This window comes from Vipera ursinii (assembly GCF_947247035.1).
Source record: "Vipera ursinii genome assembly, chromosome: 6".
Lineage (NCBI taxonomy): Eukaryota > Metazoa > Chordata > Lepidosauria > Squamata > Viperidae > Vipera > Vipera ursinii.
In genome coordinates this window covers 45,153,958-45,177,050 of record NC_139515.1, presented here as the reverse complement: position 1 = coordinate 45,177,050, position 23,093 = coordinate 45,153,958, and the positions used below count along the sequence as shown (strand labels likewise).

General features: G+C 35.4%; 1 protein-coding gene across 1 annotated transcript in view; it reads right to left on the bottom strand.

The window, feature by feature from the left end:
* Positions 1 to 4,774: 4,774 nt before the first annotated feature.
* TPH2 (tryptophan hydroxylase 2) overlaps positions 4,775 to 23,093 on the bottom strand; it is a gene marked incomplete at its 5' end in the record, with an annotated part of 116,720 nt that continues 98,401 nt past the window's right edge. Inside the window, 3 exons of the mRNA XM_083365946.1 lie at positions 4,775 to 4,958; positions 5,065 to 5,198; positions 16,925 to 17,020. Of these exons, the coding sequence (XP_083222072.1) occupies positions 4,784 to 4,958; positions 5,065 to 5,198; positions 16,925 to 17,020 (405 nt within the window). The 3' untranslated portion in view covers positions 4,775 to 4,783. The remainder of the gene's footprint in view (positions 4,959 to 5,064; positions 5,199 to 16,924; positions 17,021 to 23,093) is intronic.

Below are 23,093 nucleotides of genomic sequence, written 5' to 3'. Positions count from 1 at the left end.
TTTCGAATAACCAAATGGACATACAGAAATGGTTTCATATGTATGTGTTTCGCTTTGAGAGCGGGTAACTAAATTTCATTTTTGATGTGTGCCATTGTGCCCACAGTAAAAAAAAAAATGAGAATAAAGGATATCTTATCTATCTTATCTTCATATTACCAAATTGGCAGTCTTCCTAGATGTTAAGTTTAGGATAATGCTACCTTTGTCTTTTTTCTTTGTTAGTATGTTTACATTCAGCATATTACACAAAGACTCATTCCTGTATGACTAAATAGTTCCATAAATTTCAGTAATTCCAAATTACTCCAAGTTATTCTAAATTATTCCTTGAAAGTATTAGTTATTGGGACTTTCTTCTCATAAACATGACTTGCCCAGGCTTGCTTTCATCTCACACATTACAGTTGCTATGACAGTAGTAAGACTTCCATTCTTAGAGATTATTTGTGAAGAATCAGAATGCAAGTTTCCATTGGTCAGGAAAAATCTGAACCCTATATGTTTAGCAGAAAGACATCTAGAAAACTTCCATGTAAAAAGATTCAGCTAATATAGCAAGGGATACACAATGACCCCAGAGTCTTGCAAGCAAGGAGAAATGATGACATGATTTCCATAGCTAATTTAGAATTACCATTTTGCTCCCAGAGATGAATAGAGTTAGTGATTAATTTGTCACATTCAATTGCAAATTAAGATTTGAATTTTTAAAAGCTGTTTGTAATCAAAGCTTGTCTCTGTTTAGAGCTAATCACACATAACACACACAACTATCATCAATTATATCTCTTGATTATGGGATACAGTGAAAAGGAAGTTCCAAACAATACATTATGTATCTGCTATTTAGTGAAGATTATGTCTCATTAAATGTTCCACTAAAGCATCATATCTATAGACATATTTTAATATCTCCTTTAATCTATCAGCCAGCAGAGTATGAGATAGGATTATAATTATATACTCAGAAGCCTATGTCAAAGCCCTAAGTTATTTGCAACCTAAACCCCTTCTCAGCCATCCTCCAAGGTATGAAGAATAAGCCCAAATATTTACATGACTGAGTAAAATCCATAAAATACTATTAAAATTATGTGTATACAGAAAAAAGTGTGACCTTTACCTTATAATCACTATATTACCCTATACAGACTCAGATTTATTTTCCCTTATGATGCTGAAGAAACTACCAATCAATTAAGGTAAAGGTAATGACAAAACTCAGAAAGAGGGTGACAGGGCAATAAGAAATAATTACATCATTTTTTATTCCCATGTTTTAGTGCATTCCTATAGGCATAGAAAACAAGTCTATGTTCATTGTGGAAAAATAAAAATATACACTCTATTGCTTTTTGGCAAAGAAATCCAGCAACTTAAAGAAAATAGAATTCATGCCAGGGAAGACATTTAACTGTTATATTTATAGATAACATTATATCAAGATATGGTTCCACATATCTTGACTATCCAATTCTTGCTGACTTCATTGCAAAGCATTGACTGAGTTGATGGGAAGGTTATTTACATGTAAATTATCACTTGAAGCTACAGTCATCAAGTGCTGAATAACTGCCTGAACCAGGTTATTATGGTGTGAATTGCTGACTATACTGTACATGGGAGTTGCTACTTTACTTGTTTCTAGATAAAGTTGTGTTTCTTTCTCTTCTTGATTTTAGAACCGCTTCAGACCTAGCTCTTTGCCTGAAGTTCCAACAGCATCCATTGCAACAAATGTCTTTTAGTTCCAGATAGCTCTAGAGGAGACTGCCCCTAGCTTTATCAGTGGGGTCCTTGGTGCGCTCTGAGCTTATTTGTTTTCTTGCAGATCTTTCATTACCAAGCTAGGTAAAATCATCAGTTACCAGAAAGGGTAGCACTATTACCAACTAACTAATTTTATTAAAAGGTATAACCTTTTATGAGCTGCAGTTCACTTCATCATCTGAGTGCCTAGACTATTCTAGTATTTAATTTGGGGTGAGGTGGGACAGAAAAGGAGGAAAAGATTAGTCATGCAGATGCAGAATGCATTACTAATACTTATCAATTAACAATTGTAATGTGCTTAAAACTCAGAGTGTTGTTGGGAAAGCTAACCTTCTGAAATTTCCTGAAACTATACAATGTATGTGAGTTCAACAATTTCTCACTCAGTGGTGGAAATAGAGTCTATTTTTTTCAAAACATTAATTTGGATTGCTATTAAATAACCTGGGAGGCTGAAGTGTTTAAATAGTACTTTCTCTGCAATAATGGCGAATATCTGTAGCTCAGGTATAGGATGAGGGTGAAGGTTTGTTCTATGAGCTTATGGGTTGGTTTCCAAACATTTTGTTACCAGGCTAGGAATCCCTAACGCCACTGAAGATGCTATCTAGCCTGGTAACAAAATGTTTGGAAACCAACCCACAAGCTTGGAGAATGAACCTTCACCCTCAATACTTTCTCTTTGCTTTGAGTCTGGGCTTCAAACTTGTGTCCATTAATTATTTTGTGCAAAGTCTGTCCCATTTGTCCTAGGGGGCATTTCAGCAAATATTGCATTGGAGGTAGACTAAAGGGAGGCACCTGTAAACATCTGTTATTACTTTTGGGAGCCCATGATGGTATTGTTGGAGAAAAGTAGACATCAGTACCTGTCATCATTGTTTCTTGCTGCTTGTGAGAATCTACTTCAGGTTAGGTCACTGGTTGGCAACCTTGGCTCTTTTATAACTTGTGGACTTCAACTCCCAGAATTCCTGAGCCAGTTGAAGTCCACGAGTCATAAAAGATCCAAGGTTGCCTACCCCTGGGTTAGGTGATTACATGATTGCAAGTATGGGTCTGCCACTCAGAGTCTGAGATAGTACACTGTGGGAACAGCCAGAATTTGGCCTCCCAAGAATTTGGCCTCTCAGTCTTCAGCTTTCCCAAACCCCCTTATTGGCCTCCACGTGAGCTGCAGTGATGAGCATACTCCCCTGGCTCACACAGAAAGGCATGTGGGAGGTTTGGGAAATGCTATGATAAAGCTTTCACATATATCTTTTAGTATCTTGTTTTTGCAATGATCTCATAGGCACCTGAGAAGTTCTCACTATGTATCCAATTATCACTATGTATCCTATTTTGTATAGATTGATGGAGCTTTTGTAATGTTGGTATTCAGAAGAGGGAGGTGAATAAAAGTTCAGCGGGCAGTTGCTCAGGTGGTTTTTTGGTGAGACGAGGCTGCCTGGCTGGTTCAGAGCATCTCTATCGACCCGGGTCTGAATTCTTTTCTCTACTGTACACTGCTTAGGGGTTTGTATGTGTGTTTGTGTGAGTGCGAACTCCTGTTGACTGCCTAGTTTTCTTGGCAAGATATTTTGGAAATGGTTTGCTATTGTCTGTTTCCTAGATTGAAAGAGAATGACTGTCCCAAGGTCACCTAGTTGGTTTCTTGGTTAAGGCAGGGCTAGAATTTCAGTCACCCAGTTTCTAACCTGATGCCTCAACCAATAAAGCAAGCTGATTCTCACAATGGGGTATAGATTACTAATAATGTGTTGAGTTGTAGATGACAAGCTGTGGTGTTCTGTTATGCTATTTCTATATTTGTCTTTTAACAGGTCCTCTCTGGGGAATGGAACTGTCTCTATTGATTCTTCTATTGGTCTCATAGGGTGAGCAGTTCAGTTTCCTGATGCTTGGTTTGATTTCATCAGTTAAGTATCTCTCTCAAGTGGGTCTGAAAAAATGTGGAAATAGCATTGAGGTTTGAAGTACCGATAGATGGTAGATGTGATAGCTGCAAGCATGTGACTATGCAGGGCAATCTGTAATTTTTCTGTCTAACATAATGTTTGTCCATTGTGAAGTTTTATCAAAGAAGACATCAAAGAAGCTGATTTGTTCTGTATGTAGCTCCAAACTGAGGTTGACAGATGAGAAGAAGTTGTTAGGCATGATGAAATTTGAGAAGAGATTCATTTCCATGAGTCCAGATAATTAAAATGGATTAGTGCAAAGTTACCCAGCCTTATGGCAGGATGTGATATTTTAGCATCAGTGATGATATTCTCTTTGGCTTAAAATCCATGATTGGGCACAATGTTGGTGTATAACTTCTCAACATTTATGGTGGCTAAAATGATGTTATCTGTAAAATTTGCTAGAAAATGTGTTACCAGATCCTACAATAAGCTAACATGGCCGTGATCCTAATGTCTGCTTAGCAGCAAGAAGTACAAGACAGCTGCATAGAAAGATGTGCTTCAGACCAAATCATGTTTCGTGACAAATCTATGATTTCAGGGTATTGATAGAAACAAACTCTCTACACAGACTTGCCTATTTCCTAAGAGCATTATCTTGGGTTCTTCAAAAATATTTGGCTTTATTTACTACTATCTTCAGGAAATTAGTGGTTTTATTTTGAAAAGCATGAGAAATTTCTTTGAAAATATATATAATACTTACTAAAGCTCAACTTCCCATGTGTGATTGATTGATGATATTTTGCTTTTAATTGTTATTTTGGGATATGACAGCAAATGCCTGTAACTCTGTCGGTACGGAAAAGAAGCTTTTTGAAATTTATGCAAGCTGATAAAAAAGACAATGTACTCCTCTTCCTTAAATATTTGTAGGTTAGTGTCGGTGTATTTCAAGTTACATATCAGTAGAAGAGCACACGGAGCAAATTGGTAGCCATGCATTAGAGAAAAAATAGACAATGCTAAAATGGCCATTGTAGCTTATAATGGTGTTACAGCATCTAGCTATTCTTCAAAGCCATATCACTAAGAAATCAGATGCCCAAATATCTATTCATTTTACTTAAAGCATCACACACTGTGTTCAGGTCACTTCGGAGATCCTGGACAACATTTTCAATGCTTCTGGTGTCTTTCAGAATTTCAATGCTTTGGGTGTAGGGGTTGAAATAAACAGAAAAGGGACGGTTGATTGATTTTGCAAAGTCCCTGAAATAAAAATAAAAAAGAATTAAATTAACTCTTATTTCTGCACTTACAGATAACAGCAAATTCAATCTGGGGCTTGTTTTTAAGGGTCATGAAAACAACTTGCCTCATCTTTTCTTTGGCTTCTTCAAAACTTTCTGAGACAAAGTAAGCTTCCTGGAAAGTTGTGATAAGGCATTCTTGCAAGCAGGTTGTCTTTGGATCAAATGTTTTCACATTGGCTTTATCAGACAGAGCATGCTGCAAAATACACCACATCAACTATTAAGTTACATGACAGAAACCACAAGTGTTTCTATGCACCCAAACTTTATAGCAAAGAATGCGCTCCACTTCATATGATTCATCTATAATTGTTTTTTCCAGAATGAATGTGATGTGCATCTTAAACTTATCAATCTATTTATTGCTTTAAGATTCCTTCCTGTCAAATAATTACACCATCAACAATATAGTGATAGTTGCATCAAGAATATAGTAATTTTGCTTTATATATGAAAAATAACTTAAATCATCACACCTGGCACAATAAACATATTATTAATAAATACTTCAAATATTCCCATGCTATGGCTAATATTAGGAATTCTTCAAAAGCAGAAGCAATATATGGATATTTACCCAGAGCACACATTCATAAAAATTATATATCACCTCTAGTAACACATAACACCAGTTTGCTTCAGGCTTGAAAAGATCTAAATAAATAATGAACATTTTCATTGCTCTTTTTTAATACAGTATAAGGTAGATTGACAGGATATTAACAGTTCATCAAGAGTGTTCACTGTATACCCATTTGTTTAAAACCAAATTGAGTGGCATTTAGAAGAAGTCATGGAATTTTATGAGTTTACAATTTTTTTAGAATAATGTAAAGAACTGGGAGTGAACGGGAGGCGTTGGACATCTGTGGAATAAAATTCATACTCTGCTCTAATCAGTCCAGTTTCCAACTTGTGGTACAGGAATTGTTCTATCTCGGTTCATGAAGAAAGTAATAATCAAATATTTCTTTTTAAGAAAGAAATATATAAAAATTTAATTGTAAAGGTTGTATGTGATAGGGCATACAGCATCTTGAACTGCACAGATTTACCTATACATGTTATTCTCTCCATATGGACATATCTAGTGTTTTTATACATGAGGATATGGATGTTCATTAGAGTAACAAATGGGGCATTTCCCCTTTCTGTATGTTCCATAATTCTTAGATTCCAACTTTATTTTCTTAAAAAACAACTACTCACTAACCATTCTAGAACTTGATTTATAAAAGTGAAATATGTAATCATTCTTCTACCTATTTTCTTTAACTTTTTGCCCCAGGAAGGAGACAAGACAAACCATTTCTGAAAAACCTTGCCAAAACAATTGCAGAGACTTGTCCAGGTAGTCTCCGAAAACTGAACAAAATTGAACTATACCTGTTATTTGTGCTTTATTATTTCCAGTGCTTCCTTAATCATCCTTGTTTCTAGGTGATATTTTTTATCAGATATTCTTTGGCTTTTCAGCTTCTTTTCTTTCACCTGTTTTAGTTTGCTTGCCTCTGATCTTAGTGTGCTGATCTTATTTTCTAGCCTGATCTTCTATTTTGTGGTACAGTTTGGCTTTTTTTTTCTTTTTCTTTTTCACCCAAGGTATTCAGTTATAATGCTGCCATTCTATACACTAGTTGGTTGTTTTTTGCAGTGAGCTGGTGCTTATGTTTGATATTACAGTACTGGCATCTTTTAATACGTGTGCTAGCTGTTTCTTCAATTCAGGCAGCCTTTCTCTGTTGTCTTTCTGATGTTCTAGATGCCCACTTATTCTTTACTTCAATTCTTTTTTAGTTAAAGAATTTGTTTATCTACGTAGCTGCTGGCAAAGGTTATCCTTTTGTTTGCAAAACACCACCCTTGCTGAACAGAAGAAAAGGCAGAAGTTTTGACCCAATATCTGGAAACTGTTAGGTCCAGATGGGAAGAAGTAAGCTGTTCCAATAAACTCTGGGTAGGTAGTCTTTCTCTGAAGAATCAGTCTGTGAGGATCTTCTGCTACCGTGTTTCCCCGAAAGTAAGGCCTACCCCAAAAACAATCCCTAGTTTTGGGGCAAGGCACACACCTAAAAAGCTAGGGTGGGTTTGGGGGTGGGGCTGCCCCACATGCCCCTCACCCACTTACCTCACAGCCAGGCCTCTCCTTGCCGGCCCACTTCTTCTGCGCCATCTCCTGTAGCCAGGCCTCCATTTCTCAGTCACAGGCCTTTCCAGAAGGCCACTTCAGCTGAGAACCGAGCTATGGATTCAATCCATAGCTTGGTACTTGACTGCATAGGCCTTTCGGAAAGGCCTGACTGCAAAATGCAGACTAGAATGCAGCTGCAGAATGAAGCTGTTCCATCGGCCAGAAGAAGTGAGAAGGGGGTTGGACTAGATGATCTCCAAGGTCCCTTCCAGCTTTATTGTTATTATTATTAAATATATGTTAGTGCCAAGAAGTGGACCAGCTGGGCGGGGTGTCGGTGTTGGAGGTGAGTATAAAAGACACCACCACCACCCCGAAAGTAAAGCCTAGTGCCTCTTTTGAAGGAAAAAAAATAAGATCTGGTATTATTTTCAGGGGAAAACGGAAGTTGGAGAATTACTGCTAGACAGACAGAAAGAATCCACGCATTGAGGTAGCTGCATTCCTTCTTGAAGCAGATACTTTGAGAAAGGCTTCTTGTCATCATTATTAAGTCAACTACAATACCGCTTACCTGGGGCAGCCTTTGAAGATTCTTCTAAAGCTGCAGATGGTGTAGAACACAGCAGCCCATCTATTATTAGATGAGAGCCACTAGTGCTATATGCCAATGGTTTGACTCTATATTGGCTTCCGGGAGGCTTCTGAAGGCAATGTGAAGTGTGGATTAACCTCTAAATTTGAAGTATGGATTAACCTCTAAATTCCAAGCTTTATACCTGGAATTCTTCTGGACTGTATGTTTCAGGTAGAACCAACCCATTCAGGATCGGTTTTTTTTAGAACAAAAGAGTACATTGAGAGTTACTTCCTAGTGAGATGGTTCAGAATACATTGCATTTATTTCATGTTATTGCCTTATTTAATGAAATCTTTTTCCTTAAGAGATGGCACTTTCACAGCTTTTCAGACAGCAGTCAGGATAGGGCTTTTCAGTAAATGTTTTGATTATTGATGAATAAAGAAGTCATTCTTGATGCCAGATTTTGTTTTTGTTTGTCTTGATGGATTATTTATTGTTGTAAACCACCAGAAGTCTGCATGAAGCTAGCAGTTAGGAAATATCAAAAATCAAGTTTTTTCACTTTCCTTTCAAAAATCTTTGATCTGTCTTTTGACTGTTGAAAAGCCCTCTGGGTAAATAGGACAAAGCATCTATTTGTTTTTCTTCTTCCAGTCTAAGATTAGTATTGGACAGTATTTTGTTTGTAGAAAGCCCAAGATTCAATTTCTGGCCACTTTATACTGAACCGGGAAAGAGATCAGCTAGATATTCTGGAGAGCTGGTATCAATCAGTGTAAATCAGGGGTGTCAAATTGCCGGCCCACAGACCAGATACATCATGCTGAAACTGCGCCCACCCCATTGCCGGCAATGGAAAAAAAGTTTCAATACATCGCGTGATGTTGCGAGTTTGACACCCCTGTTGTAAATACAAATGCAAATTTGAAATTGCTAATAATTTAACTAAATAATTAATAATTTAAAATGATGTTAGACACGTGGGTCAAAAATGTTTTAGATGCATTCCTGCCCAGCTCAGGAGATAAAAATTAATATGAAGCAATATGCAATAAATTTAGCACTGTCTGCAACTCTTTTGAAAAGCTGAATCTCTTTATAGAATCACATGATAGCCTTGTATAACTCAGGCACATGATCCTGAGAAAAGGCATGACTTTAAAAGAGTTGCAGATGTGTGTTGTGTGCATGCTCCTACATGCTACAAGGATTTTTCAGGAATTGAATCGGAAATCCTTCCCATCTCTGAAAACAAGGTTCTTTCTAGACAAATCTGTGTAAACATGAAGCCTGAGTATTACAGAATTCAGAGACATATCAACATAAATTCTGGACTTCTAGGTATTGCATCATTGCAACACAAGAATAGTCTTGAAAACTAAATGGATTTGGGGATGTGAACTGATTACTTATTTTTCATTGTCCCACACATAAATTATACATGCAGACATTTACCATTAATCCAGCATTAAGATATCTCATAAAAAGAATGATAAAATAGATTCAATTAATTAGCCTAAGTGCTTAAACAGAAACAATAATTCCAGGCAACACTCAGCCATTCTAAAGCATGTCTCTAGCCAAAATTAATGTTGTTTTCTATCCTGGCGTTTTACAGAACAAAATGCTTGTAAAATATGGACCTTAGCAACAAAAAGTCTTGGTTATAATTTTTGTTAAGACAACAAAGAAAAAGAGATAACCAAATGCCGAAAATATTGATATAACTAAACAATTGTTTAAAATCAAATTTAGATAAGGCAACATATCCCAAAGCTATAAGCATCAGTCACTCGCAGCAGGTGCCTGCTTGTTAGTTCTCAAGCAAATTACATCTCCAGAAAAGCAATTTTATACTCATTTATAGGACAAGTTTTCAGATATCTGTGTACTGCCTGAGCTTGTATCCTACAACAGAAATTACAAAATGGAGACTTCCGGTTTGCCATCGCAGCACTTGGGGATGCAGGAAGGTCCATCTTCCACGTCTGAATTCACCCCACTGGGGACCCTGTAGAGGCAGCGAGCAAAGAGGGGACCCCCACTTGATCACAGGAGGGCAGCAGTCCTTCCTCTTGATCCAGGGCAGCCCTCTAAACTGACAGGGGAAAGACCGGCCATAGCAATATGGCTCGTCACTAAGTTGCTGACAGCCAAACTCAAAATTACTATCAAGCACCTTTAAAGCAATGCAGATGAAACTGGGTGAGATCTGATCTTCTCCTTAAGACTTTAATCTGTGAAAAACTCAGCTGTAAAGAAGGAACTTTAGGGCAGCATATCTGGCCTGTTTGAACTATGAAGGTAAACCTTTACTGATTTTCAGAGTTATATGTGGAGAATTGCTTTCCTATTTCTTTACATGAGAAGCATCTGTTATTACATGAAATGATGGAATACTTTGGACTATAAATTCTTACTTGGCAAACAATTTCCACTTTAAGACTACCTGCAACACATGAAATAAATGTCCCATACCTAGTTATAAAAAAACAAAAAACTATTTTTAATGTTTGATTTTAAAGTCTTCAACTTAACACATTATCAAGAGAATATGGATGAAGATCAGAAAAAAATCCTTTCTATGTTGAAATCAATACACAAAACCATTCTTTCAGCTTGTAACAAAATAAGATGCAACATAAAGGAACAAAATGCCTGCTTAGATATACAAACCCAGATCTTGCCTACAACCAAAGAACTAACAATGCAGAAAGTAACAGGCGAAGCAGAAGAACTAAATACTAAGACAGAGGACCCAATTGACCAACAGATCCAGCCAACAGAAAAATCAGAAAAGGGAGTTGGCAACATTGAAAATGGAAAAGACTTTTTACATAAATCAGAAAAAAAATTGAGGAAAATGAAGAACAGATTGAATGGAAGATTAACCTATCAGGATAATTGTGGGAGATTGGAGTAACAGGGAGGTGATTAAATCAATACAAATGGGCTAGTTCTTCCAAAAAAACTGTACCAAATGGTCTTTCTTATTCCAAATAATGCATATAATAATAGAGTGAGAACTTTTTGAGGATTCAAATGTAGAGACATGGAAGGTTAGTTGGCAAAGGAAGAAAGGTAAGGCTGAAAGAAACTAGGGTTTTGATCTATTAGAGGGGATTTTATACTACTCATAAGAGGGTTGAATATGGTGAAAAATAGATATTTTTTTAGAAAATAAAGTAATATTATAATTGAATAGGTAAGATGTGTAATAAGACTAACAGATTTTTGGTTTAATATGGTGGAAAATAGATAACTTTCAGAAAATAGAATAAGATTATATGCAAATAGATAAGATGTGTATTTAGAATATTAGATTTTGTTATGAAAAGGGGAAAATGTAGAAGTTTTCACGAAAACTTTGGTCTCCTAAAGCTTGGAAATTATAAATGCCAAATGTTAATTTAAATATTGAATGGAAATTAAAGCCTGGGAAACAAAGCAATAACAGGACATTGATTGTATATAAGGATTGAATGCAAACACAATTAAGATATGTATAAGCTAAAAATTATTGATAAATATAACAAAGATGGTTTTTACTTAGTTGATAATAATAACTATATTAGCCTAATATGAGATAGTAGATATTAAGGGAAAAAGAGAGGAAATATCTGATGTTGTAACTTGAGATTTGTGTTAAAGATTTATGTAAGTTATTGAATTATTGATTACCCAGTCACCACGTTGCTTTTTAAATTTTTAATTGTAAAATTAGAAAACTAATAAAATATTATTAAAAAAAGAAATTCCAAAATGGAGATACATTCCTAAATCTAAACAACAGGAAAAACTGATAGGCAATTTCAAAGCAAAATTCTGCCAGCTTTGAAGATTGCTTTTCCAACATTGAATCTAACTGGATCCAGGATCTCTATAGTTAGCTTGATCTTTTTGTTATTCCTTATACAACAGGAGTTGCCTCTTCAAACAACAATGCAATAATTTAAAAAAAATTAAAAAGCTATGCTATGTTCTATCCACCAATAGAAAGAAATCAGATACAATAGGAATGATTCTGAATTGCACTTGAGGATTTAGAGCTGTTCTAGGAGTTCAAGAAAAGCCTGCAGAATCAAGGGTAGAATATATCAACTAAGCTCAGAGAGCACCAAGGTCCCCACAGTTCAACCATGAGCTGCATATATCTTCTTCAGTTGATAAGCTAAATCAGTCCAGGACGCTTTACACAGAAAAGAAACCCACTTCTGTATTCACATATGCCACTCTTTGAGTTCTGATATCTTTAGATATCTCGATATCTAAAGAAATGTGTTTTAGGATTGCTTTTTAAAAATGTACTCACACATCAGTTTTTTAAGAACCCTTTTTCCTTGGCTGTGGAATCCCACTTATTAAACTTTCTGTACAAATAAGAGAGTCTATAATCCAGCCTCTTTTGTCTTTAAGGTATTTAAAAATTCTCTACAGAAGCCAGACCCTTTCATGGTAAGTCCTATATATAGAAAAAAAATTGATTTGTAAAGCTCATCAGACAATTTAAAAGCCCTTGTATAAAGAAACATCAGCAACCTTAAGTAACAGCCCAATTAGCAGCATAGCAAGAATAATAAAAAGAGAACCTAATGCAACATTCTATTATTAAAGATGAAAAAATAGCATCAGATCAAATTGCAACAACATCAAATCCTAGTCAACATGGCAAAAATAAATTTAACAATGATCTGAAGGCTTATACGGCCAGGTTCACATATACTTCTTTTAAATTAGATTTCTAGAAATGTGTGAGTAATACTGAGAATGCCCTTTATCTCATATCAATAAACTATATGTTTTTTCAGTGAATGGGATGTGAGGAATAGACAAACCAAAATGAGTCCAAATAATTTAGTTTTTAAGATAAAAACCAACATGCCCTTAAATGGTATTCATCCTTAATTGGATATTCGATCAGCAAATGTCTCACCTTCTTAAACGCTTTATGATTTATTATTTCACAACCTAAGAAAAATATTTCAAATGGCAGTATAGATCAAAGACTCTTAATGAGTGTCTTCATTTTTAAATTAAGAAGAGGGGAAAACTGCTATTTTAATTTAAAAACAAAAAGCTTGCCAGGATTGAGAATGAAGAAAGTTTTAAATGGAGAACTTTCTTTAAAGTGATTTCTTTAAAAAAATTATGATGAAAGTACCTTTGAAAATAGCAAAAATAATTAGACCTGCTGACCAGATCATTGTTGGAATGCTGGTTGTTCATTATTAAATCAAGAAGATAAGGATAATATGAGCTAAGCAGTGAGATGTAACTATAGAGAAGTAATTGGAATTAAACTGTTTCAGATCGTAAGAAGCAAAACGGGGAAAACAGAAGCCAGCCTTTTACTTTGACTGTAGTAATTGGCATATTTTCACTTCCTCACAACAGCAATCACAAGAAAATCTGTCGAAGTGGCAGACGGAGGCAGGAGTTCACTAGAACAGCTTACAGATAAGGGCATTTTACCAGATTTATTGCAGAAAACGTTTGAACAATTTGGCAAAAAGATGACTTCAACAGTTAAAAAGGAAATAGAAGAAGGATTTGCAAGGAATAAAAAAAGAAGATGTCAAAGAAGAAGTTAAGAAGAATCTATGGTGCAACTGGCTGCAGACTTAAAACAATGATAAAGTAGAAGTTTCAATCCTACAAGGGGACAGAGATATGACTTTAACAAGAAACTAATGGCCAATATTTTTACTGAGTAATAAGCAGGGCTTTTTTTGTCATAGAACGCTCAGAACGGAGTTCCGGCACCTTTTTTGGATGGAACCTTGTAGGGTAGGCAAGGCGGGTTGTATGACATGTGTGAGTTCCAGCAACTTTTTATTTTACAAAAAAAGCACTGGTAATAAGTATAATATAGTTATAATATAATTATTATAATAAAACTTTACCATGATTTGGGCTAAACAGTTGAAGATAATATTACAGAATTTTATTCATGGAGAACAATGCAAATAAAAAAAAAGAATTTGTGATTTAGAGCTTTGAACATTAGACTAGATTATGGAAATAATATTATATAATTTTCCCAAGGGCAGCCATGAGTAACTGGAATTCTTGTAGAGGGCCAGCACCATGGCCCCACAACCCCACCATGGCCCCACCCCATTGCAGTTCTGCCCATTGTAGTTCTGCCCCTGCTGCAATCCCATCCAACACTCACATCCCTACCAACACCAACACCCCACTGCCGATGCCCTGCTCCTACCAACACTGCTCAGCCACCAATGCTCTGCCCCCCATCACTGACACTGTTGATGCCTTGGGCTGGATAGAGACACCCTAAAGGTTGGGTGTGGCCCACAGGATGTAAAATGTGCAGGTCTGCTTTAAAGAGAGAGGTTAAAATATAATTGCACTTATAATTATTGTGAAAAATATCAGAACCACTGCTTTGTACCCTTTTTCTTTCTTTTGGTTTTAACTTTTTTCTTTGCTTTATTTTTTATTTCTTTTTCTCTTTTCTTTATTACTTTGTATTAATTTGAATAAGTTTTTATCTTATTTTTTAAAAAAAGTTTTAGTAAAAGTAATATTGAAAAATCAGTACTGTGTATGTACTTCAGAAATGCACTGATGATAATTGGTACAACAGAGAGATCACATGTTTCAAGAATCCTGCATCATTAATATTCAGAGAGCCATATTCTGCACTAGTTTAAATTTGCTTAACTAGCTTTGGAATTACTCCAGGTAGAGTTCATTACTGCTTAAATCTAGCCTGGATATCACTAAAACATAGATATTACCAACAATATTATCATATACTCACTTTGTCATTTTTAGTGGATTTGGTATTTGCAACTGTTTCTGTCTAGCTGTATTTATTACTTTAATTTGTGTTGCAAGCTGCCTTGGGGTATATATTATGAAAGACAGAATATAAATGTCTTCAATAAATAAATAAATCTTGAGTTTGAATTTTCTTGAGAGCACAAGCACATTTCCTTTTTTTTAACTTATTGTCAAAATGGCTGCTAGACTTAAACTAATGTGGCACCTGGAATACCAGTGTCAAGAGGTTTAGAGGCTTCATTTGTGGGGGTGATGTTTAAATGGATTTAAGATTTCTAACATAACTTTCAAATGACGGGCATAATCCAGTGGTGGGATTCAGCCAGTTCGCACCAGTTTGGCAAAACCGGTAGCTAATTTTTGGTTGCCCAGGCCCAGAATGGACTTCCAGAAGTGGCATCCACACAGAGAACAAGTTGTTCACATATTTGAATCCCACCACTGGCATAATCATCCTATAAAGTTGTCAATAATAACTGCTACTATGTGGGGATTACATCTCTACCAGTTTAGGATTGCTGCCAATATATCATATTTAGGATTCTGAGCTTCCTGTTTAACTGAGCATTGTTATAGCTTAAATTCCAATATTTCTGCTGCAAAACTCTGTAATAAAAATTCTGATAGTTATACTACCGTGTTTCCCTAAAAATAAGACCGGTTTCTTTTTTTCTTTTGTTTACCTCCAAAAGAAGCACCAGATCTTATTTCCGGGGTGTGTCTTTTATACTCACCTCAGACCTGCCCAGCTGGCCCTCTTCTTCTGTGACCGAAGGAGCAGCTTTATTCTGCAGCTGCATTCTGGCTGATATTTTGCAGTCAGGCCTTTCCGGAAGGCCTCTACAGCCGAGTAGTTTTAGCTGCATAGGTCTTGGAGAACCAAGCTATGGATTGAATCAGTGGCCTTTTAGAAAGGCCTGTGACTGAGAAATGCAGGCCTGGCTATAAAAGACGCCACAGAAGGTAAGCGGGTGCAAGGTCCGTGGGGCAGCTCTACACCCACACCCTCACCCTGTTGTGATTCAGTGTCAGTCTGTGCTCCCAGCAGCTGAGTCTGAGGAATCTGGGGAGGAGGAGGAGGAGGAGGAGGAGGAGGAGGAGGAGGAGGAGGGAATTTGGAGAGCCTTCAATGTCAGAGGGAGGCTCTGATGCACTGCAGGACTTTCAGCCTGGCCCCTCCAGTCGTGTTCCTCATGAGGCTCAGCTGTGTGAGGAGGAGGTGTTGGACTCAGAGGAGTCACACCTGAATCTGTTCAGAGACACTAGAAGCAGAAGGCAATCCAGCAGAGCAGACCAGAGAAAATCAATGAGGCAACTCAGTGAAAAGAGGAGAAGGCATTGAGAAGCCACACCTTGAAACAGATAATAAAAGGGGAAGGTGTGGGCAGTGCTGTTTGCTGAAGGCAACTGTTGGTAGACATTCAAAGAGAATCTTGGTGTTTTCTTGCTAATCTGTTTAACTCTTGTTTGATGTTTTGAATCATTTATTGAATAAAATATTCTGCTGCTTTTTTGTTTGAAAGACTTTATCATTTTGGAACTATAAATAAATTTGGGTTGGGTTTTTTCCAGCCTATTGATTTGTCAAAAGGAAAACGGGGTTGTCCCTGTCACACAAACAGGGCCAGTCATAGGCTGGAACAGAATACACCCTAGCTTGATTTTTAGGTGTGTGCCTCACTGAAAAACTAGGGCTTATTTTTGCAGTAGGGCTTATATTAGGCCCACCCCCAAAAATCAAGCTAGGGTTTATTTTTGGGGTAGGCCTTACTTTCAGGGAAACACAGTAGTACTGGTCATAGAATATGGCAAAATTTAAATGAAACTGGAAAATTGATTTACTAAATATAGGTACTGGGAGGGGATATAAATGAACCAAATTCTAATTTATATTTTGGATTTCATGAAGACATTCAGTTTGAATTTGCAATTCAGTGTGAAGAGTTTATCTGAACAATCAAGTCAAATCAAAGATTTGATCTGATAAGAGTATGTATGCATATCCATAAAGTCCATCAAATAGTTGAATCAATTCAGAAGCACCTGATCTAATTTAAAAAGATAGTTTGATTGAATCACATTCAAATACAAAAATCAGAATGAAGTATCACACATGCCTTAATACATGTGTCAAGGTATATATTTTGGATTGGCATTAAAAAAAATATTTCCATCCCAGATTAGCATTTTGAGCTAATGTTCTCACTGTTCTTCTTCTACAAGATTTAATTGAAACTGTATACTTTTCTAATGTATTTGTTAGAAATGATTTCCAGGATGATTTGAAAGCAAGTTAAAGCAACAATGAGTTCAGTAGAAAATCACACACACAAGAAATATGTAGAAATCATAGAGCTGGCTTTTAGTGATAAATAATATAGAGTTTTGTTTACATCAGTACCTTGAGCTCTCCAATAGAAGACAAAAGGCCTGCTCCATAAGCCCTCAGTTGTCCATCTTGCTTACAAAGGCCAAACTCAATAGTGAAGAAATAACACTGTAAAATGAAATACATAGAGACACACACACACATATTAGAATGAACTTAGGTACACTCAGAAATCAAACAGGTCACCAGACAAGCCCTTCCTCATACTATTTTTTTGTTTTTAAATAAATGATGTGAAAGAAAACTACCAAACGGTAACACCATGAATACAAGAAGAGGCTATCATAAATCTATTTAGCATAAATCATGATAAAAATTAGGACTGTGCAGTGCTTCAGATTCAGTGCCAAAAGACTGTTGCAGGATGTGCACAGTGTCTTCCATTTTTTAAAGCACTTGCATTTTTATTTTGAATCATGAGGCTACCTATTGCAGCCAACACATAATCCCTGCAAAGTGACAGTTAGTCTAAAGTGTTGCAAGCAGGCAGTGTGTTTTTACCCTGTGCTATCCAAAGTAGCTTTGGGGAGACTTCCGGTCCTGCGCAGCAGTCGAGGGGTTTGGGGCTCCATGCCCTTCGGCGAATTTCTTCCTGTTAGGGGACCCTAAATGGGCTAGAAGCCACCCCAAAGAGGCAGAAAAGAAGGAAGTCCCGGCAACCATGGAGAGATGGCGATCAACCCTATAGGTCCAGGAGAAGCCTTCCAACAGGAAGGCTAGCCTAACTTCAGAGTCTAGCCCAAACTACAAGCAACTGAAGTCAAAAGCATTATTTTAAGCTGATTGTAAACAGCGCATTTAAATCTGAGTAAGAACATTGATTTTCTCTATCCTTCTTATCAACTTTCCTGAAGAAAAAAAAATCCCAAGAAGCAAAAAACCTCCAGAAGTGAAGGAAGGGGATCTTTGCCCCATCCTTTTACTAACAGAAGTGGTGAATTAAACCTTTTGTGGAGGACCAAAACATACTGAAATGAAATGAAATGGCTATAAAACCTAAATTTGGATAAGTTTGAAATTGCTGAATGGTTAAGGTTCTCATTTTAAAGGCAATTAGTTCATTTTGAAAATTTGAAAATTAAGCCAGTGCTGACATCTAGTGGTGGATGAAGACTATGACAGCTATAGCTTTCATACAGGACTTGGCAAAATCTGGAAAAAACTAATTTCTACTTGTAATCTTCAAAGCTCTAAAAATAGAGAATGGCTGTGACAAAAAAGAAAACAATCTGGGCTGCAGACAAAGAGAGACATAAACTTTAGGGAACAAAAAAAACTTTTTTGAACTTGCTGGATTACAAGTATTTACTTAATTCTGACTCCAAAGCTATTTGCAGAGAAAAGTAAACTTGTATTCTTGGTCATCATGGAAAATCAGAGACTTATAGAAAGAACATCAAGAAAAATAAATTCCTTTCAAGAGGAGACATATGATATGTTGCAACTAATTCAAACAACAGTGATTTCAAACCACAAAGAAATCCAAAATAACTTTGAAAATATAAACCAAATCATCTCCAATTAAACTTTACAACAAAAAACATCCCAGAAAACAACAATAGAGAAGGAACAGATAAATAGATAACTGAATACAAATTTGAGGATAGAAACTTAAAGATGGAACCTAACACAACAAAGAAGTATGATTTAACCCAAGTGGAAAAGAAATTACAGGAAATACTGCATTTGGAAAAGACAACTTATACTTTAACACCACAAAACAAATTTGAGGATAAGAAAAAAGATTGGACAAAATGGACTGCAGAGATGTCAGGAAAAACACTAGAACTGGAGAGACAAAAAATGATAAAAGAAACAGAGAGAAAAAGAAAGAAAAAGATTTTCAACTAACATGAATGGGTAAATGCCTCTTACAAAGATATTGTACTTGACTTACCTTTTATATCTACAGTAACACCAGAATATGGAAAGATTCTTTGATTCAGCAGAACATATATTGATTAGGAATGATACTGGGCAAAAGAAAAAGGCTAAAGTGAAAATTAAGAAAATAGATGATGGGACCTATCAGAGGGAATATTTTAAAAAGAAATATCTGTTTAAATATGGTTAAAGAAATAGAAAGATTTTGGATATGAATTTTATTTTAAGAGGGAAGAGCCCCTCAAGTAACATAGTACTTTCTTTCTCTTCTTTCTTCTTATTTTATTTCTTGATATGAGTAATATAAAAGAGTTGGAATGGCTTATATAAAGGAAATGTTTTAGACATTTAAAGATGATTGACTTTAAGAAAATTACAATGGATTAAAAAATGTTTTGAATAAGAGTTAAAAGGCTAGAGGAATATATTTATTAAATGCAATATTTAAAGATTAAATATATTTTTAATTATGGTAAAAAGAATGGAAAAATTTGGAAATAAATATGTATTAGCTTATAGGAAACATGGATTTTAAGTAGCATACTATCCTTTTATTTTTCTTTATTCTTATTCTTTTTTTTCTTTTTTGGTTTTATTTATTCCTTAAGAAAGGTAAAAGTATTGGGATGGCTTACATGAGAAAAATAGACTTAAATATTTAAATGTAATTAACTTTGAGAAAATATTAACCAGTAAGAATGTTTTGAACATTGTGGGAAAAACAAATGTAAACAAGAACTGTAAACAGGATCTATGATGAGGCAACCAGAATGACTTGATAGAAAAGAAATATTATATTGATGTGATTGTTATCTGTAGAAATATTAGAAAAATTTTCATACTTAATCATTATTTACCAACAAGAATTGTATTAACTTAAGGTTGGTAAAAGAGAACATTATGGGAAAAAGATGGAATCAAGTAAAGTTATGTGGATTATAGATTATAGAAATCAACTGTTAGTGAATGTTTTTTAAATGTAAATGCAGACAGCACACTGTTTACCAAATATTAAGGTGACTATGTTAAAAAATCAATAAAACGTTTTTTTTAAAAAAACAAAAAAACAAAGTAGCTTTGGGGAATTATATCTGAAGAATTGCACAACCCTAATGAAAATCACCATTATTTATGTACAGATTTATTGTGAAATAAATAAATGCAAGAACACATCTGCAAACCTGCTACCCAGGTTCGCAAACGCTGGGTGTGCTTTAATAGCATATTCAAAAATATTGTCTTAAGGAGAGCCCTGGAAAAAAATCCACAAACACAATGTGAAATTTATTAAAGGGTGAAACTGTATATAATAATCATGTAATAATTCTTCAAAACCTATAAAGAAGAATATTAGTAGCTAGGGTTGAAATGTGGTGTTATCTGAGCTTGGCTGTTTTCTTGCAGACATCAGTGCTAATAAGGAGTGGGATTTGCTCTCAATTTATATTCTAGTGGCTTACCCTGTCAGTGTTAGTGGGGGCGGTCTTAGAGGTTCTTTGGTTGGGCTGTTTACTATTGGGTTGTTTGACAGTTTTTTGGTTGGTTACTTGATTGTTGATCTGATGTTAATCTTGGAGTTAATCTATGTTTATCTGGGTGCTGACTGATTGTGGAGAAGTGCTTAGGTCTTTTTGTTCCCTTTTTAGCTTGTTGATTGTCTCTTTTGAACAGTATGTTATTTATATCTATGTGTCTGTTGATGGCCAATTGTGAGAGTGCTAGGTTTCTAGAAATTCCCTAGCATTTTTGGATTTGGTTTGGTTTAGGATGGTCAGTTTTCCAATTGAAACTATGGTTAAATCTGCCCACATATTGTGAAATTAAAGTTTTGATCATGTCTTCTGACTGCTAGTTGGTGTTCATGGATGTGTTTGCCAATCTTCTTCCTGTTTGTCCTACATAGTGGCTTTTGCAGTCATTAAACTGTATGTTTTAGATGACTCCTGTTTTTTCTTCTGGGCTGCTGGGTTTTTTGGTGTGCTTAGGGTGTTTTGAAGGACTTTAGTTTATGTGTGCTATGCTGTTTCCATGTGGTTGTGGTAGTCTGTTAACAGTTTAATTTTTTTATCATAAAATAACTCCTTAAACCAGCTTCACAATACAATAAAGCCCTCAAGGTTTTTTCAAGCAAATCAAATCAGCTGTACTGTTTTTCTTTGTCTATTCTTACTGCCTCATTTGATACTTTCAATAGCTAGAAGCAGAAGCCTCTTTCAACATGTCCAGCCATCTTCTTTATGTGCAGAAATCTCTTTTGAATATTGGAAGTATTATTTGTTTGTAAGATTTGTGTATAAGCCAATCACATATACTCCAGTTTACATCAGCAAAATATTATTAAAACCTAAGGGCTTAGGCAATGTACAGGACTTTGTTAAGGAAAATCCATTGCCATTTTATCTTGGTCAATAAAATTACATTGCTCCATGGTATGAAGCACTTCATTGAGACAAGGCCACTCTAGTCCAGTAGGTTGTGGATTTCCATGGATCATGGCCTTTATCTCCAGTAGATCTTTACCAAGATACATGTGTTTATTTATTTAAATATAATCATCCAATAGCTTATTTATGTGCTTTGTTATGGATTTAACTGTGAAATTTTAACAGCTTTTAGTCTGCATGGTTTATTAACACAGACAAATATAAGCAAAAAAATTAACATGGACAGCTTCCAAAGAGGATATACTGGCTGAATTTATAATGTATCATCTATTTCAGTTCTCTGTTTTTAATACAACAGATACTGAAATCCTTTTCTCTGTAGGTTGGATTTCTAGAAGAGTGGAGCTGGGGACACAATCAGTCAGACTACTGCATGTCTATTTATTTATTTGATTTAAAATAGGATTTTTAAGGACAGGTATGCTTCCAAGTTTGTGGAATGGAAAGCAGAGGGAAGGGAAAGGATAATCATGGTAAAAGCCATACCTTCTAAGATATTAAAAGATCCCCATAAAAATATTGAAATTGACTCCAATTCTAACTGGATTTCCACTTCCCTTAGGCAAGAGAAAGCTTGGTTAACTAAACATTTTAGGGTTATTAGGCAGAAATCAGGGCCATTGACAGTTCCCAAAAAAATCTCTGTGGGGTAAGCTAAAAGACAAGTTCCTTAATGTTTCAAACTTATCTCCACTTTCTTAGAACATTTTAAATTGGCTATGTTTGCTTAAACAAAGTTAAAGACCTGCTGCATTTCCACAATATGCAAAGTTTGCTAGACTTTGGTCCGTTTTTATTTTTGTGGGTCTTAGTATGTTGCACAAATCCATCCCATTTGGTTAGTTTATGATTCAGTGTATTACACAAACTAGAAAATTGGTTAATTTAGTAACCAGTTTAGTTGTAGAAATACAGTCATTATGTGCTTTGCTTCTATAATACAGAAGGAAGAGATATAATACTGGGAAAATATTCTCTGAATTCAAGAAAAGCAGAAGGGCAGTCCTCAGACTGGGAGGCTATAGGAGATAACATTGAAGATTTCTCCTTAATGAGGCACTTTGGCTTCTCTCTTCCTCATTGTCAAGCTGCACACAGCTGGACAAGATCAAGGAAGCAAGAAGTACACATATCTCAGTAAGGTTTCTTTAATGCTGGTCAGCAGTAAATATGAAGTCTTACTTAGAAACAGAAATTTCCCATCTTCATTTTCAATGAACTAAGGCAGAGTATCTTTAAGCAATTGAAATGCTCTTTTCCTTTGCTAGATTTCCTATAATCTTTCATACCGAGGGCAATAGAAGAACTAAATCCTGCTTTATAAATACTTGATACATCATGTACAGTAACTTCATTATTTGACTGAACTATGCTTAATTGAATAAACAAACCAGCTGTATTAGTATACCATTATTATTAATAAACCATAAGTTATAAATCACAGTGTCAGGATTTATTATATATACTAAACCACAATTGAACAATTCCCACTGTGGTTTAATGCAATGTGTGATCCCATATATTATGTGGAAATAGTTGCATAGTAATCTATTGCTTCCTTGTTGCATGCATTCATTGGTAAAAATGCTCATTGTATATTTTGATAACTCGTTATTTTCATATAACAATAATGTTCACATATTAAATCCACATATAAAATCTATAAAAAGGCTATATTCCTTGGAGAAAATCATACATATAAGGAAAAATAAAATTTCCTGGTGGTTCTATATGGTTTGTATATGCCAAATTCTAATTTTCATCAATGTTGTGTCTGATTAAACTCTTTTTCTATGAAAAAGCTACTAAAATACTTCTATTGAATACAGATTATGGCAAATTCAGTCTAGTTC